This window comes from Cherax quadricarinatus, chromosome 20 (assembly GCF_038502225.1).
Source record: "Cherax quadricarinatus isolate ZL_2023a chromosome 20, ASM3850222v1, whole genome shotgun sequence".
NCBI lineage: Eukaryota > Metazoa > Arthropoda > Malacostraca > Decapoda > Parastacidae > Cherax > Cherax quadricarinatus.
The window spans coordinates 14775495-14794839 of NC_091311.1; the positions used below are offsets into that span (position 1 = coordinate 14775495).

The following is a 19345-nucleotide window of genomic DNA, read 5'->3' on the forward strand; positions in this document are numbered from 1 at the left end:
TAACCAAACGCTGGTAATTCTTGATCACCCGTTTCCACACTCACTTTGATCTTTTTATGTTTGTATCTGTGTGGCAACAGTGCCTAGTAGATCCACAACGGTTTGGCACTTTTAAAAGAAAATACTGAATTTAGGTTTCCCCTCGAATTTTTTCAACTAATAACTATAGTTATCACTCGTAGGTTTGTTCACTGACTTTGTCACTACCACTGATTACTGCTAGGGGTTATTGCACGCCTCAAAAACACGAAGGTTCTCAGAGCCTTGTGTACCCACCTCTGCACCCACCGTGTGTATGTGTGTGTGTGTGTGTGTGTGTGTGTGTGTGTGTGTGTGTGTGTGTGTAAACTTTCAGACTGAAGTGCACCTAACTGTTTCTTCTGAATTCCCTTGCTTAAACTTCGAGAGCACATCAAATTCCAGGAGCCACTTGCATTTACACGAGAACATATTCCTGCTGGATACTCAAGCCCATCCTACTCAAAACCTCTTTCACTTCCTCCAGCACTTCCTGAGATATTCCTTACACCTCCTTCAACCACAGACAAGATTTCTAAAACCTAGTTAAGTTATCCTTCTTGAATATTTTCAGATGATCCAAACATTTGGGAAAGGTATCGCCACTAAAATTATTTTGCGTTTGGACATGTCTGTCAACAGAAGTCTGTGGCTGAGCACAAGGCTGATTTCGATGCTGATAATCCAAGAGACTTCATAGACATCTATATCACCGAACTAAAAAAAAGAAAATTCGAAGAAGACACAACATTTACAGGTTGGTTGTATGTATTTCCTGTTGAATGAAGTAGTACCAACTCTTGTGTACTTGGGATCACATCTGTATTGTCTCCTTCTCGTAGACGATCAGCTTCTTGCCATATGTGGGGACGTGTTCAGCGCTGGAGTAGAGACTGGATCGTCAAGTGTGTCTTTCGCCATATTACTTTCAGTCCTGAGCCCACACGTCATGGGCAAGATACAGCAAGAGCTGGACAATGTGGTAGGCAACGTTCGTCTTCCTTCCATGAATGATCGTACAAAGTGAGTGCCTAGAGTGCCTACACTGGTTGGTGTACTAAAATCTTTTTCCTTTCTCCCTTCCATATATAGCTATCTGTGATACCAATTTCTGTTTTATTTTTGTTTTGTTTGGGAAAATCACTTGATACATCCCTTAGTCAAACAATGACCACTGAGTTGCTTATTAAGAAGACTTTGAGAACTTCATTGTTTATGAGTCACACATACACACACACAAACAGACACACAAACACACACACACACACACACACACACACACACACACACACACACACACACACACACACACACACACACAGGAATGAGGAACTACCTGAACGGGGTTCAGTGGGACAGAGAACTGGCAGGGAAGCCAGTTAATGAGATGATGGAATATGTAGCAACAAAATGCAAGGAGGCTGAGGAGAGGTTTGTACCCAAGGGTAACAGGAATAATGAAAAAGCCAGGATGAGCCCATGGTTTACCCAAAGGTGCAGGGAGGCAAAAACCAAGTGTGCTAGGGAATGGAAGAAATATAGAAGGCAAAGGACCCAGGAGAATAAGGAGAGCAGTCGTAGACCCATAAACGAATATGCACAGATAAGAAGGGAGGCCCAAAGACAATATGAAAATGACATAGCATCGAAAGCCAAATCTGACCCGAAACTGTTGTACAGCCACATCAGGAGGAAAACAACAGTCAAGGACCAGGTAATCAGGCTAAGGAAGGAAGGAGGAGAGACAACAAGAAATGACCGTGAAGTATGTGAAGAACTCAACAAGAGATTCAAAGAAGTGTTCACAGAGGAGACAGAAGGGACTCCAGAAAGACGGAGAGGTGGGGCACACCACCAAGTGCTGGACACAGTGCACAAAACCGAGGAAGAAGTGAAGAGGCTTCTGAGTGAGCTAGATACCTCAAAGGCAATGGGGCCAGATAACATCTCCCCATGGGTATTGAGAGAGGGAGCAGAGGCGCTATGTGTACCCCTAACAACAATATTCAATACATCTATCGAAACAGGGAGATTGCCTGAGGCATGGAAGACAGCAAATGTAGTCCCAATCTTTAAAAAAGGAGACAGACATGAAGCACTAAACTACAGACCAGTGTCACTGACATGTATAGTATGCAAAATCATGGAGAAGATTATCAGGAGAAGAGTGGTGGAACACCTAGAAAGGAACGATCTCATCAACAGCAGCCAACATGGTTTCAGGGACGGGAAATCCTGTGTCACAAACCTACTGGAGTTCTATGACATGGTGACAGCAGTAAGACAAGAGAGGGGTGGGTGGATTGCATTTTCTTGGACTGCAAGAAGGCTTTTGACACAGTTCCACACAAGAGATTGGTGCAAAAACTGGAGGACCAAGCAGGGATAACAGGGAAGGCACTACAATGGATCAGGGAATACTTGTCAGGAAGACAGCAGCGAGTCATGGTACGTGGCGAGGTGTCAGAGTGGGCACCTGTGACCAGCGGGGTCCCGCAGGGGTCAGTCCTAGGACCAGTGCTGTTTCTGGTATTTGTGAACGACATGACGGAAGGAATAGACTCTGAGGTGTCCCTGTTTGCAGATGACGTGAAGTTGATGAGAAGAATTCACTCGATCGAAGACCAGGCAGAACTACAAAGGGATCTGGACAGGCTGCAGACCTGGTCCAGCAATTGGCTCCTGGAGTTCAATCCCACCAAGTGCAAAGTCATGAAGATTGGGGAAGGGCAAAGAAGGCCGCAGATGGAGTACAGTCTAGGGGGTCAGAGACTACAAACCTCACTCAAGGAAAAAGTTCTTGGGGTGAGTATAACACCAGGCACATCTCCTGAAGCGCACATCAACAAAATAACTGCTGCAGCATATGGGCGCCTAGCAAACCTCAGAACAGCATTCCGACATCTTAATAAGGAATCATTCAGGACCCTGTACACCGTGTACGTTAGGCCCATATTGGAGTATGCGGCACCAGTTTGGAACCCACACCTAGCCAAGCACGTGAAGAAACTAGAGAAAGTGCAAAGGTTTGCAACAAGACTAGTCCCAGAGCTAAGAGGTATGTCCTACGAGGAGAGGTTAAGGGAAATCAACCTGACGACACTGGAGGACAGGAGAGATAGGGGGGACATGATAACGACATACAAAATACTGAGAGGAATTGACAAGGTGGACAAAGACAGGATGTTCCAGAGATTGGACACAGTAACAAGGGGACACAGTTGGAAGCTGAAGACACAGATGAATCACAGGGATGTTAGGAAGTATTTCTTCAGCCACAGAGTAGTCAGTAAGTGGAATAGTTTGGGAAGCGATGTAGTGGAGGCAGGATCCATACATAGCTTTAAGCAGAGGTATGATAAAGCTCACGGCTCAGGGAGAGTGACCTAGTAGCGATCAGTGAAGAGGCGGGGCCAGGAGCTCGGACTCGACCCCCGCAACCTCAACTAGGTGAGTACACACACACACACACACGGGATACCAAATCCTGAGGAAAGACAGAGGGAACAGGGGGGGTGGAGGAGTGGCATTGCTGATCAAAAATAGCTGGAATTTTGATGAGCTGGAGAGAGGAGACAGCGGAGAAGAAAGTGATTACAAAGCGGGAACGCTTCACTCTGGAGGTCCCAAGGTGGTAATAGCAGTGATGTATAACCCACCACAGAACAGCAGGAGGCCAAGGCAAGAGTACGACGAGAGCAATAGAGCGATGGTTGACACACTGGCTAGAGTGGCCAGAAGAGCTCATGCATGCAGGGCAAAGCTCCTGATCATGGGTGACTTTAACCACAAGGAGATCGATTGGGAGAACTTGGACCCGCATGGGGGCCAAGATACATGGAGGGCTAAGATGATGGAGGTGGTACTGGAAAACTTCATGTACCAACACGTAAGAGACACTACAAGAGAGAGAGGAGAGGATGAACCAGCAAGGCAGGACTTAGTATTCACCTTCAGTAGTGCAGATATCGAGGACATCACATATGAAAGGCCCCTTGGGGCCAGTGACCATGTGGTTTTAAGCTTCGAATACAGAGTAGAGATACAAGTGGAGCGAGAAGCAGGAAGGCCAGGACGAATGAAGCCAAGCTACAAGAAAGGGGACTACAAAGGAACGAGGAACTTCCTGAACGGGGTTCAGTGGGACAGAGAACTGGCAGGGAAGCCAGTTAATGAGATGATGGAATATGTAGCAACAAAATGCAAGGAGGCTGAGGAGAGGTTTGTACCCAAGGGTAACAGGAATAATGAAAAAGCCAGGATGAGCCCATGGTTTACCCAAAGGTGCAGGGAGGCAAAAACCAAGTGTGCTAGGGAATGGAAGAAATATAGAAGGCAAAGGACCCAGGAGAATAAGGAGAGCAGTCGTAGACCCATAAACGAATATGCACAGATAAGAAGGGAGGCCCAAAGACAATATGAAAATGACATAGCAGCGAAAGCCAAATCTGACCCGAAACTGTTGTACAGCCACATCAGGAGGAAAACAACAGTCAAGGACCAGGTAATCAGGCTAAGGAAGGAAGGAGGAGAGACAACAAGAAATGACCGTGAAGTATGTGAGGAACTCAACAAGAGATTCAAAGAAGTGTTCACAGAGGAGACAGAAGGGGCTCCAGAAAGACGGAGAGGTGGGGCACACCACCATATGCTGGACACAGTGCACACAACCGAGGAAGAAGTGAAGAGGCTTCTGAGTGAGCTAGATACCTCAAAGGCAATGGGGCCAGATAACATCTCCCCATGGGTATTGAGAGAGGGAGCAGAGGCGCTATGTGTACCCCTAACAACAATATTCAATACATCTATCGAAAAAGGGAGATTGCCTGAGGCATGGAAGACAGCAAATGTAGTCCCAATCTTTAAAAAAGGAGACAGACATGAAGCATTAAACTACAGACCAGTGTCACTGACATGTATAGTATGCAAAATCATGGAGAAGATTATCAGGAGAAGAGTGGTGGAACACCTAGAAAGGAATGATCTCATCAACAGCAGCCAACATGATTTCATGGACGGGAAATCCTGTGTCACAAACCTACTGGAGTTCCATAACATGGTGACAGCAGTAAGACAAGAGAGAGAGGGGTGGGTGGATTGCATATTCTTGGACTGCAAGAAGGCGTTTGACACAGTTCAACACAAGAGATTGGTGCAAAAACTGGAGGACCAAGCAGGGATAACAGGGAAGGCACTACAATGGATCAGGGAATACTTGTCAGGAAGACAGCAGTGAGTCATGGTACGTGGCGAGGTGTCAGAGTGGGCACCTGTGACCAGCGGGGTCCCACAGGGGTCAGTCCTAGGACCAGTGCTGTTTCTGGTATTTGTGAACGACATGACGGAAGGAATAGACTCTGAGGTGTCCCTGTTTGCAGATGACGTGAAGTTGATGAGAAGAATTCACTCGATCGAAGACCAGGCAGAACTACAAAGGGATCTGGACAGGCTGCAGACCTGGTCCAGCAATTGGCTCCTGGAGTTCAATCCCACCAAGTGCAAAGTCATGAAGATGGGGATGGGCAAAGAAGACCGCAGACGGAGTACAGTCTAGGGGGCCAGAGACTACAAACCTCACTCAAGGAAAAAGATCTTGGGGTGAGTATAACACCAGGCACATCTCCTGAAGCGCACATCAACCAAATAACTGCTGCAGCATATGGGTGCCTAGCAAACCTCAGAACAGCATTCCGACATCTTAATAAGGAATCGTTCAGTACCCTGTACACCGTGTACGTTAGGCCCATATTGGAGTATGCGACATCAGTTTGGAACCCACACCTAGCCAAGCACGTAAAGAAACTAGAGAAAGTGCAAAGGTTTGGAACGAGACTAGTCCCAGAGCTAAGATGTATGTCCTACGAGGAGAGGTTAAGAGAAATCAACCTGACGACACTGGAGGACAGGAGAGATAGGGGGGACATGATAACGACATACAAAATACTGAAAGGAATTGACAAGGCGGACAAAGACAGGATGTTCCAGAGATTGGACACAGTAACAAGGGGACACAGTTGGAAGTTGAAGACACAGATGAATCACAGGGATGTTAGGAAGTATTTCTTCAGCCACAGAGTAGTCAGTAAGTGGAATAGTTTGGGAAGCGATGTAGTGGAGGCAGGATCCATACATAGCTTTAAGCAGAGGTATGATAAAGCTCACGGTTCAGGGAGAGTGACCTAGTAGCGATCAGTGAAAAGGCGGGGGCCAGGAGCTTGGACTCGACCCCTGCAACCTCAACTAGGTGAGTACAACTAGGTGGGTACACACACAAACACACACACACACACACACACACACACACACACACACACACACACACACACACACACACACACACACACACACATACATACACCCACACACACACACACACACACACATACACACACACACATACACACACACATGCACATACATACACGCACACATTCATACACATACACACCCACACAAACACACACATACACACACACACACACACACACACACACACACACACACACACACACACACACACACACACACACACCAGGCCCGGTGGCCTGGTGGCTAAAGCTCCCGCTTCACACACGGAGGGCCCGGTTCGATTCCCGGCGGGTGGAAACATTTCGACACGTTTCCTTACACCTGTTGTCCTGTTCACCTAGCAGCAAATAGGTACCTGGGTGTTAGTCGACTGGTGTGGGTCGCATCCTGGGGGACAAGATTAAGGACCCCAATGGAAATAAGTTAGACAGTCCTCGATGACGCACTGACTTTCTTGGGTTATCCTGGGTGGCTAACCCTCCGGGGTTAAAAATCCTAACGAAATCTTATCTTATCTTATCTTACACACATACACATACACACACACATACACACACACACACACACACACACACACGCGCGCGCGCGCGCCAGGAGCTCGGACTCGACCCCCGCAACCTCAACTAGGTGAGTACACACACACACACACACACAAAAACCTAACCAAACAAATTAGCTCATAAATCCCCCCACCACACACACATTTTTACGATAAGCTGAAGCAGCTAGAACATCCCAACAGGATAAAAACAAAATGGGCTCTCAAAAGGGAGGACGTAAAGGCAAGGGAACCGATGAAGGCTGGTCGGAAAAGGAAGAATGGGTAGAACGGCTCAAGAACAAAATGGAACAACAATGGGAGAAAAGGTTAAACGAGCTTTGCAATAACATGTTAGAGCAAATATCTGCAGAGAGCAAAAAGTGGGAATCACGAGCTGTAGCAGCTGAGGCAAAGATACAGAGATTGGAGAAAGAAATGGATGTGCTGAAGCTGGATCTAAAGATATAGTCCGAAAGGAGCAAGATGACTGAAATGGGAACATCAGCAGGCAGCGAGGGGACTGAAGGAGGGGATGGATCTAAGCAGTCTTTTGCAGCAGTAATATCAGGCCATCATGGTGTCTGGGAGACGATTAGGGAAACAGCAAAGGAGATGCTTAAATCAGATCCAGAGATACAGATGGAAAAGAAAAGGGAGGAGGAGAGGGAGAGGTCAATAATTATTTATGGGCTTCAGGAGGCTGAAGGGCAGACCTATGATGAAAGAAAGCATTGGGAGAAAACAGAGATTAAGAACATCATTGCAATAACAGGAGAGAGGGACATGTCTCAGGTAGAAAATTTTAACAGACTTGGGGGGTATTCGAGGGAAAAAAATCGAAAAATCAGATTGACATTCAAGACAGATGTGGTATGGAACATGATACTACAACAGAAACCACTGTTAAAGGACATTCAGATTATCAAAAAGTGTTTCTCAATCGAGACAGAACACGAAAGGAAAGGGAACAACTGAAAGTGAGAGCAAGACAGAACCAGTGGAAGGAAAGAGAGACAGGACAGGCAATGACAGACAGGGAGGAACATCAAACACAAATGCTTACAGAAACCTCTCAACCCCTGTCACCACATATCAACCAAACACAGTAAACAGAAACGAACCTCACTCCATAGCCACCACCCCCCTAAGCACTAATTCCACAGTAACAGCAGCCTCCCATAATATTGTGCCCTGCCTCCCACCCTCCCAGCCTGCACCTTCCTCTTCCATCTCCCAAAATACAGTAATGGAAAGGAAGCTAAAGGTATGGCACACCAATGCAGATGGAATAACAAATAAGAGTGAAGAATGGCAAGAACGCATCATTGATGCATCACCTGATATTATAGGACTAACAGAGACAAAACTTACAGGGATGATAACAGATGCATTTTTTCCACATGGATATCAGATTATGAGGAAAGACAGAGAGAACAGAGGAGGGGGAGGAGTAGCATTGCTCATAAGAAATCAGTGGAGTTTTGAGGAGATGGGAGGAATGGAAAGAAGGGAAACAGAAGACTTCATTGTAGGAACACTTCAGACTGGTGGTCCAAAGGTGATGATAGCATTGATGTATAACCCACCACTTAACAGCAGGAAAACAAGAAAAGAGTATGATGTGCACAATAGGGCAATGGTGGATACACTACCTGAAGTGGCCAGGAGGGCTCATATGGGTAGGACAAATTTGCTTATAATGGGGGATTTCAATCATAAAGAGATTGACTGGGAAAACCTAGAGCCACATGGGGGACCAGAAACATGGAGGGCTAAGATGTTGGAGACTATTGGAGAACTTCATGCATCAACATGTTAGGGATACAACCAGAGAGAGAGGAGAGGATGTTGCAGCAAGGCTGGATCTCATATTCACCTTGAATAGTTCAGACATAAGGGATATCACCCACGAAAGACCCCTTGGCGCTAGTGATCATGATGTCCTGAGTTTTGAATATCTTGTTGAGTTAACAGTGGAGAATTCAGTAGCACCAGAACAAAGAGAGAAACCAAACCTCAAAAAAGGGGACTACATAGGAATGAGAAGTTTCCTGCATGAAGTGCAGTGGGAAAGAGAACTAGATGGAAAGACAGTAAATGAAATGATGGAAATAGTAACCACTAACTGCAGGGAGCAAGAGGAAAGGCTCATACCAAAGGGCAACAAAAAAAATGGTAAGACCAGAGTGAGCTCATGGTTTAATTGGAGGTGTAAAGAGGCCAAAGCCATGTGTGCGAGAGCATGGAAAAGGTATAGAAGGCAAAGGACTCAAGAAAACAAGGAGCTGAGCAGAAGAACCAGAAACGAATATGCAAGGATAAGGAGAGAGGCCCAGAGGCAATACGAGAACGACATAGCATCAAAAGCCAAATCTGAACCAAAGTTGTTATACAGTCACATTAGGAGAAAAACAACAGTCAAGGACCAGGTAATCAGGCTGAGGAAAGAAGGAGGGGAGCTGACGAAGAGTGACCAAGAAGTATGTGATGAACTAAACAAAAGATTTAGAGAAGTATTCACAATAGAGTCAGGAATACTTCCAGCAAACTGTGGAGGTAGTGTGCACCAGCAGGCGCTGGACACAATACACATAACCAAGGTAGAGGTGAAGAAACTGCTAGACGAACTCGATACCTCAAAAGCGGTGGGCCCAGATAACATATCTCCATGGATACTGAGAGAGGGAGCAGAGGAACTGTGTGTGCCATTAGCAGCAATCTTCAGTAAATCTATCGAAACAGGGCAGTTGCCTGAGGCGTGGAAGACAGCACATGTAGTTCCAATTTTTAAGAAAGGGGACAGACAGGCAGCACTAAACTACAGACCAGTGTCACTGACTTGTATAGTATGTAAATTCATGGAAAAGATTTTCAGGAGAAAAGTAGTGGAACACATTGAAAAGATTGGTCTCATACATGACAGTCAGCACGGCTTCAGAGATGGGAAATCCTGTGTCACAAATTTACTTGAGTTCTACGATAATGTAACAGAAGTAAAACATGAGAGAGAGGGATGGGTAGATTGCATCTTCTTAGATTACAAGAAGGCTTTTGACACTGTACCACACAAGAGACTGGAGCAAAAATTAGAGGAGCAGGCAGGAATAAAGGGGAAAGTACTGCAATGGATCAGGGAATACCTGACAGGAAGGAAACAACGTGTTTTGGTACGTGCTGAAGTGTCGGAGTGGGCGAATGTGTCGAGTGGGGTTCCACAAGGGTCAGTCCTAGGCCCGGTGCTGTTTCTTGTATACGTGAATGACATGGTGGAAGGAATAGATTCAGAAGTGTCACTGTTCGCTGATGATGTGAAACTGATGAGGAGAATACAAGTGGGCTAGGATCAGTTAAGATTACAAGGGGATCTGGACAAACTACAAGTATGGTCCGACAAAGGGCTCCTTGAGTTTAACCCCAGTAAGTGTAAGGTCATGAAGATTGGGGAAGGACACAGAAGGCCGCAGACGGAGTACAGGTTAGGAAACCAAACAGCTGCAAACGTCAGTTAAAGAAAAGGATCTTGGGGTAAACATCATAACGAACATGTCCCCTGAGGCACACATCAATCAAATAACTGCTGCAGGAGAGGTTAAGGGAACTCAGCCTGATGACACTAGAGGATAATAGGGATAGAGGGGACATGATAACAACGTATAAAATACTAAGAGGCATTGACAACGTGGACAAGGATCGAATGTTTCAGAGATGGGATACAGAAACACAGGGACACAATTGGAAACTGAAAACCCAGATGAGTCATAGGGATGTTAGGAAGAATTTCTTTAGTCTTAGAGTTGTCAGGAACTGGAATAATCTGGAGAGTGAAGTAGTGGAAGCAAGTTCCATAAATAGCTTTAAGAAGAGGTATGACAAATATCATGGAGCAGGGAGAGAGTGAATTAGTATCGACCAGTGAAGAGGCGGGGCTAGGAGCTATGACTCGACCCCTGCAACCACATATAGGTGAGTACATATAGGTGAGTACACACACGCACGCACGAACACACACACACACACACACACACACACACACACACACACACACACACACACACACACACACACACACACACACACACACACACACACACACACACACACACACACACACACACACACACACACACACACACACACACACACGTACACACACACACACACACGTACACACACACACACACACACACACACACACACACACACACACACACACACACACACACACACACACACACACACACACACACACACACACACACAACCTGAGAGAGGGAGCCGAGGCACTGTGTGTTCCACTAACAACAATCTTCAACTCATCTATCGTAACAGGGCAACTACCTGAGGTGTGGAAGACAGCAAATGTAGTCCCAATTTTTAAGAAAGGATAGAGACAGGCAGCTACAAAGTCATAAAGAAGATTATCAAAAGAAAAGTGGTGAAGAGGAATGCGATAACCAACACGGTTTCAGAGAGGGAAAATTGTTTCACAAGCCTACAACAGTGTAACAGAAGTAAGACAGCAGAGAGAGGGGTGGAAAGACTGCATTTCATTAGACTGTAAGAAGGCTTTCGACACAGTTCTGCAGAAGAGATTAGTACAAAATCTTATGGAACAGGCAGGAATAACAGGTAAGGCACTGCAATGGATCAGAGAATACCTATCAGGAAGGAAGTAATGAGTAATGTTACGTGATGAGGTGTCAGAGTGGGCACATGTGACGAGGAGGGTTCTACAGAGGTCGGTCCTAGGGTCTGTGCTGTTACTGGTATATGTGAATGACGTGACGGAAGGGATAGATTCAGTGGTGTCTCTGTTCGCAGACGATGTGAAGTTAAAGCAGAGAATTCAAGCGGACTGAGATTTGGGCAAGCTGCATACTTGGTCCAACAAAGGGCTCCTGGAATATAACCCCAAGTGCAAATTCATGAAGATTGGGGAAGGACAAAGACAACTGCTGACGGAGTACATGCTAAGGATGGTCAAAGGCTCCAAACCTCACTCAAGGAAAAGGATTTCGAAGTGAATATAATACCGAGCACAGCTCCTGAGGTGCACATCAACCTAATAACTGTTGTAGCTTATGAACGCCTGGGAAACCTAAGAATTGCATGTCGACACTTAAGTAAGGAGTTATTCAAGACACGATATACCGTGTACGTCAGGCCCATATTGGAGTTTGTAGAACCAGTGTGGAGCCCATACCTGGTCAACCACTTCAAGAAATTAGAAAAATGCAAAGTTTGCAACAAGACTAACCCCGGAGCTAAGAAGTATGTCCTATGAGGAAAAGTTAAGGGAAATCAACCTTACGACACTATAGGACAGGAGGGATAGGGAAGATATGATAAAAATATAAAATGCTGAAAGGAATTGACAAGTTGGGTAGGGACAGAATATTTCAGAGATGGGAAACAGCAACAGTGGTCACAACTTGAAGTTGATTACTCATATGAATCACAGTGATGTTAGGAAGCATTTCTTCAGTCATACATTGTTACGACTTTGATGTCGTAACTTAAATAAAATGTTCCTGGCTCCTAAAGACTGCTCACACTGCTGTCTATGGGTTATAAAATTACTCAGAAAAAAAGACAGCAAACCTTGGGCCAGCATGTACTCATATTAAATAATGAAGCATGAGTGCAAATGATCAACGTTGTATAAGGAAGGACACAAAAACTCACCTATACAAAAGTATGTATAATATTAATAGTAACTTACAATCTACTTCAAAAAACCATCACACTCCAGTTCACATTAGCTCACTAGCACACTGCTACTAATGAGTTAAGAAAAATAAATGAACATTTATGAACAGGGAGGCTCCATGACACTCCCTCCCCCGTTTCTGCAGGCTACATAGCCTACAGTGGGAACGTTAAATATTCTCCAAAACACAACCCCCTGCATACTAGGGCTTTACAAATAAACATGAGAGCACCACAAAACAGAATACACTAAAAAACTTACCAAAATTACCTACTCAAACTACCTCCCAAACATGATAACTTCACCCCGTCACCACCCGTCTGGTACTGAACTAAACAAACCTCATCTGCTCCTGTCCGGGCCACTCTAACTGGGCGGGAATAATACGGGTTCGGATTCAGTACAAACCCGGAAAATGACAGATGGTGCGTTATTTTGTAATACTATTTTTTTTTAGCACACTGCGTAACATACAGTCGTTAGGAAGTGGAGAAATCTGGAGTGATGTAGTGAAGGTAGCTCTAAGAAAGGATAAAATAAAGCTCTTGGACCAGGAGGAGGGTGGACCTAGTAGCGACCAGCAAAGATGCTGGGATAGGTGCTGCGACTCTACCCCTGCAAGGACAAATAGGTAAGTACAACTAGGTGAGTGCACACACACACACACACACACACTGCCCGAAAAAATGTGATAGTTTAATTTGCAATTTGGCTAAGATGAATAAAAAAAATTATGCCCAGAAAATATTACCTATAAAGAAGGTAGGACTTTTTTGTCTGAGTCATTCAGCGATGAAGACAGTTTTTTCACTAAGATCTCGGTTACTAATCTGGCTCACTTGTTCCATGCAGGTAAAGCAGATGCGAGAAGCCCACTAGTAACATGCTATCACTGTTACCTGTTGACCCATTTGTCTTATGATAATGTTTATTGCTACAGGTTGGTTTACACGGATGCCACACAGACAGAGGTATTCCGCTACAGAGGCTCAGCGCCATTAACTGTACCTCACAAAGCTCTCAGAGATACTAAGCTGCAGGTTAGTGCCTCCACCTCTCCTACCTCCCTCCACCTTCTCAAACTTGTCTTCAATCGTAATTAAACTATGTTAAAACTAGCAAAAAAAATGTTTAAATTTATCTCACAATGACTTTACTATGCCTCTCAGTGACCACTTGATCTTTCAGTGATCACTTGACCTCTGTTACAACTTGGCCTCTCAGTGGCCACTTGGCCTCTCAGTGGCCACTTGGCCTCTCAGTGACTACTTGACCTCTCAGTGATCACTTGACCTCTCAATGACCACTTGACCTCTGTTACCACTTGGCCTTTCAGTGACTTCATGTTCTCTAAGTGATTACTTTGCCTCTCAAAGACCACTCTAACTCTCAGTTACCAGTTGACCTCTCAGTGACAACTTGACCTCTCAGTGACCACTTGACATCTCAGTTACGGCTTGACCTCTTGCTCTACCTGCCTCTCGTAGTGTGATAACATAGCAGGGTAGCTTGGAGGTTAAACATAACTGCTATTGACAGGATCCAGAGTTATTCGAATTAGGGGTACACAGACGCAGTTACAGGGTAGCCAGGAGCCAGTCAAGGGTTTAGGTCTTGACGGTAGGTCAGGTGACCAATTAGGTCTCTGCCTAGATCATATTTTGGGTGCATTCGAAGCCACTGAAGAACTCAAGCCATTCAGTGACAGAGACAGGGTGTGCAGAGCAGGTGAGGTTGGGCCGCCCACTCTCGCAGCATATAGTCACATATGCTGCTGCCATTAAAGAGACACCTCCCAGTGGAACTCACCCTCGTACGTATACATATAGGGAAGGTATGAATAATGTGAGGAAAGGTAAGACTCCATCTGCTTCATCGCCGAAATGTGTCGGAAAATGTTTCAATTGTCGTAAATTCGGTCATTACCAATCCGGGTGTAACAAACCTAGGTTCAAACCGTATAACCGTAGTCGTTACAGTAACCGGCACCGAGACTGTATTGTATATACCACAAATCTGTGGGTCATTTCTCGGGTCAGTGTTATACCCTGCAGTATACGGTCGTTGCTATGCACAGCCATAGATCGGGGAATGCTGCCCATAGCGCCCATCGGCCGAAGGCAAAGCGGGGTAAGTACGCTATCGGGAATGGACGTGGTAGTAGCAGCCCTTCTCACAGCTCAGGAAAAGACTCGCACCCACAGTACCAACAACGGAGGTAATCTCTTTAACAGAATCGCTGTCTTCTGTCCCTGTACGCAATGCATTCGATGATCTTAGCGACGACACACTTGTAGTCAGATCAGAAGATGAGTGCCTTGATGATTGTGACAGGGATAGTACTGGCAGGTACTGGCAGTAGCAATTTGAAATGCAAAAATGATCCACTTGCAGAAGAGCAGAGTAACACAAAATATTATCATTGATAACACTATGTAACACAGTTTTTGTTCCTGGCAAGTAAGTGCTATTTTCCAACTCCTTTTATTGCAAAGCAATAGAAAATGCCCATTATTCATTTTAAACTTTGTTTTTGTGACTTACAGGATGAATTTTTTTTTTTACAAAAAAAAAATGGCTAAATTTCAATATCTTTTGATAGTTTTTGTTGCAAAACAAAAACATATAATGAAAAAAATAAAATTTACGTTAATAAAATAATATTTACACAAATTTTATTTTAAACATTCTGAAACATATTTACAAAGTTAAAAATGAGCAGTTTTTCTAGATTTGCGAGCAGCAACAAATCACTTTCCTGTTTAAGCCCCAAATGTAGTCTGTCATCATGTTTTCATTATAAGATCCCTGATATCTGTGTTCAAAATCCATTATATCTTGGTGGAAGCGCTCCTCTTGCTCCTCTGAGTATGCTTCCATATTGAAAATTAGACACATATGCAGCATCTGGGTATCTTTAATGTAGACGTTTCGCCATTCAGTGGCTTTATCAATACAAATTCTATGACATAATGTGAAGACAGTAAAACTATCTACAAAAGATGAGGTAATCTTGTGAGGAGCTGGTGTGAAGAGCACCGTAGTCATGAAGAATCTGGAGCACAGACAAGAAGGCTGGCGCTTATATACTGGCGCCAGGTGAAAACGAGACGCCAGTGTGTAAGTGCCAGCCTTCTTGCCTGTGCTTCAGATTCTTCTCGACTACGGTGCTCTTCACACAAACTCCAAGGTTGAGGGACTGATTACCTCATCTTTTGTATATAGTTCCACTGTCTTCAAATTATATCCTAGAATTTTTATTGACAGCCAAAGATTCCCAGACGTTGCATATACGTCTAATTTTCATCTTGTCGGTATTGTACATGCTTCCATATTATCCTTGAAATTGTCAAGATGAGCATCAAGGATATTGACCGTAAGGGATATCCTACAGTTCATCTGATCATAGCTTTTTACAAAGGTCTCAACAAGTTCCATATAATTGTCAGCCTTGTTGTTGCCCAGAAAGCTCTGTGCTACATCAGAACCCTGCCAGGCTTCCATTTCCTTCTCTGTGAGCTTCTTTGAAAATTCTGAGCACTCCATGATTTTCCTGACCTGTGGTCCAGTGAAGATGCCAGCCTTCACCTTTGCCTCTGATAGCTTTGGAAAGAAGTCTCGAAGATACTTCAAAGCTGCAGACTCTTCTTCAAGAGCTGTAACAAACTGTTTCATTAGCCCTAGTTTGATGTGTAATGGAGGGAACAGAACTTTTTGAGTATCCACCAATGGTTTATGCTTGATATTATGTCTTCCTACAGAGAACCCAGTCCTTCGAGGCCAGTGCATCCTCTGGTAATGTGCTGCTCTGTCTCTACTAGCTCAGTGACAGAGATAACAGGGAAACTTGGTAAAACCTCCCTGGAGTCCCATCAAAAATGCCACAATTTTGAAGTCTCCAATAACCTCCCAGCCATACTTGTCATAGTTCAAAGCTTCCAGTAGAAGTATGACACTGTTGTAGTCCTCCATAAGATGCACTGAATGAGCCAAGGGAAGAGATGGATACTTGTTCTCATTGTGCAGAAGTACAGCTTTTAGGCTTCTGGAGGAGCTGTCAAAGAAACGTCTCCACTCATCTGGATTGCATGCAATTCCATTTGCATCAAACAGGCCTGATATACCATTACAGTAGCACAACCTGTCTTCATTAGTGAGGAAGCTTGAGAAATGTTGGTGACGTTTTCTTTGGCTTGTCACTTGCACACTTTCATCCACCAAGTCCCGATCCTTGAGCTCTGAAATCAAAAGCTCAGCATTTAACTTTGTCAAACCAAGCTCTCTGATGAGATCATTGAGGTATGTTTGGTTTGGGTTGTAAGGATTCCTCCCAACAGCTGCATCTGTGAGACCATAGTCTTGTTCACTGTGCTCTTCATTTTCTGATTTGCTGTTTTCTTCTTCTGACGATTGACTTCTTTCTGGAGGTGTAAGTACAGGAAGATCTGCACTGTGTGGTACTGGTGCAATAGAAGAGGGAAGGTCTGGATAAGAAATATCAGGCGCAGTTTTCCCAGTTCGGTGTTTGGAAGGATCCACCAGGAAGAAGCACCAGTTGGTTGAGTGATCAGTGGGTTTACACTATATTCTAGGAACAGCAAACTTCATGGCTATTTTTTCCCCTCTATACCATCCTGTAAAAGAACAAAAGAATTAGTTTCTGTTACATACATTTCATTAAAAAAATGTTCCTATTCAAGATTTTATCCTTCATATAACTAATGACTTTCTTACCTTTCAGTGTTTTCTTACAATGTTAACAAGCAACACGAGGTGTCCAGGTCTTGTCTTGGTCCACAACTGGCATGACAAAATATGCTTTGTAAGCTTCACACATTTTTTTAGATGCTCTTGTCTTAATGAATTGACAACATATGTAGTAGAATGCATCTGGAGAATGATTACAGCCTCTTGATACCATTTCACTTCTTCTGATGTGTCTTCTCAGGTAGCCAGAGTTGAACTGAATGCTAGTTTGTGAGCCCCTGTTTTTATATTTGCCAAGCAAAACCCTAGAACATAATAGTTTTTACATCAATCTTTCTTGAAAGTGTTCCAGAAGTGTCATGACCACAAAAGCAAAGTTCTGGGATCAAAATTGTTTTTTTAAATTTTGTTTAGTTGTGAAGAATTGGGAAATGATGCTTATTTCCCAGGAACATGACAAAAGTGAAATTTTGTTATATAGTGTAATAAATGGCGAAGAAAAATCGCAAATGCCATATCCAATGCTGCCAACACTGTTACAACCAACTATAGAAATAAACGGTATAAAATAGCGACACAATGGAAATATGAACATATAAGCAGTATAATGTGATCCTTTATTGACGACATTTCACTCACACAGTGAGCTTTATCAAGTCACAAACAGATCTACCTGGGTAAAGATACGTGAGAATTTATAGGATAGAGTCAGGTGAAGAATACTGCATGTGACGATCTTCTGAGTAGAGAGATAAATTCTAGAACCTTGGGTAGCTTTAAAAAGAGATTGGATAAGTATGTGAGTAGACCTTCTGCAGTGTCTTTTTATAACATAGCTGAACCCCTCGCCAAGACACTTCTTCGTCGCTATCCCACATAAGAACATAAGAATGGAGGAACACTACAGAAGATCTACTCATATACTTATCCAATCTCTTTTTAGAGCTACACAAGGTTCTAGAGACTATCCTACTTGAAAGATTGTCACATGCAGCATTTTCCACCTGACTCTATCCTATAAATACTCACGTACCTTTACCCACGTAGATCTGTTTGTGACTTGATGAAGCCCACTGCGTGGGCGAAACGTTGTCAATAAAGGATCATATTATAGTGCTTAAGTGTTTATATTTCCATAAGAAACTGTTTTTAGTAGTGTGGTAGCAGAGCAGGGTAGCTTGGAGGCTGAAGACAAAAGCTACTGACAAATCTGGATTCATTTCAACATGGGGTACAGAGGCAGACGCAGTTAGAGGGTAGCTAGGAGCCAGTCAAGGGGGTAGGTCATGTGAACGCGAAATGAGGAAGATGTCAGGCAGCATGGGTAAACCTCAGAGCCTGACGTTAGGTGGGAACTTTAAAAATTAGGCCTAGGCCAGTAACTCAAGTGGGAGATGTGTACAACAGTTGGGTAGACTTAGTGTCTACACACTTAATTACCACTTGACCTCTGAGTTACGACTTGGCCTCTATGTGACTCCTTGACCTCTCTGTGACCACTTGGCTTCGCTGTGACCACTTGGCTTCTCTGTGACCACTTGGCTTCTCTGTGAGCACTTAACCTCTCTCTGAGCACTTGGCCTCTCTGTGACCTCTTGACGTCTCAGAAATTTCATTATTCATTCTGATACTAGCTACTTCTTGTGATACTCAAAAATTAGGGACAAAGGAATTAATGTACAATTGCTATGGATCCCATCACACATTGGATTACTCCTTCATGATAAAGTTGATATGTTAGCCAAGAAGAGTATCGAGAAGGAGAATGTAGAATATAACTTTGGTATAACTGTGTCTAGCATTAGGAATAATATTAGGAGAGAAGTAAATAATGAAAATGATTGTTATAGGAATGCAGTTAGAAGCCTGAGTAGATCTATAACCCACTATGATAACATGAACGTAGATAAGTATGTTTATGGAGCAACTTGCAATGTGAACAGACTGACTGATGTTGTAGTGGCCAGGCTTAGGCTTGGTTACAAGTACTTCTGGCAGTTTGGGAGACACACAGATGATGATCAAACTAAATGTAAATTATGTGATCAGGCATATGGTCA

The 19345-nt window shown here is 44.0% G+C and overlaps 1 protein-coding gene across 2 annotated transcripts in view; it reads left to right on the top strand.

Moving 5' to 3' along the window:
* Positions 1-19345, top strand: part of LOC128700072 (methyl farnesoate epoxidase) — a 106524-nt gene that overhangs the window by 84282 nt on the left and 2897 nt on the right. Inside the window, exons 7-10 of one of the 2 annotated variants that reach the window (XM_070086889.1) lie at positions 661-775; positions 861-1041; positions 13519-13618; positions 17320-17400. In XM_070086889.1, coding sequence (XP_069942990.1) covers positions 661-775; positions 861-1041; positions 13519-13618; positions 17320-17400 — 477 coding nt within the window. The remainder of the gene's footprint in view (positions 1-660; positions 776-860; positions 1042-13518; positions 13619-17319; positions 17401-19345) is intronic. The other variant, XM_070086890.1, reaches the window with a different exon arrangement.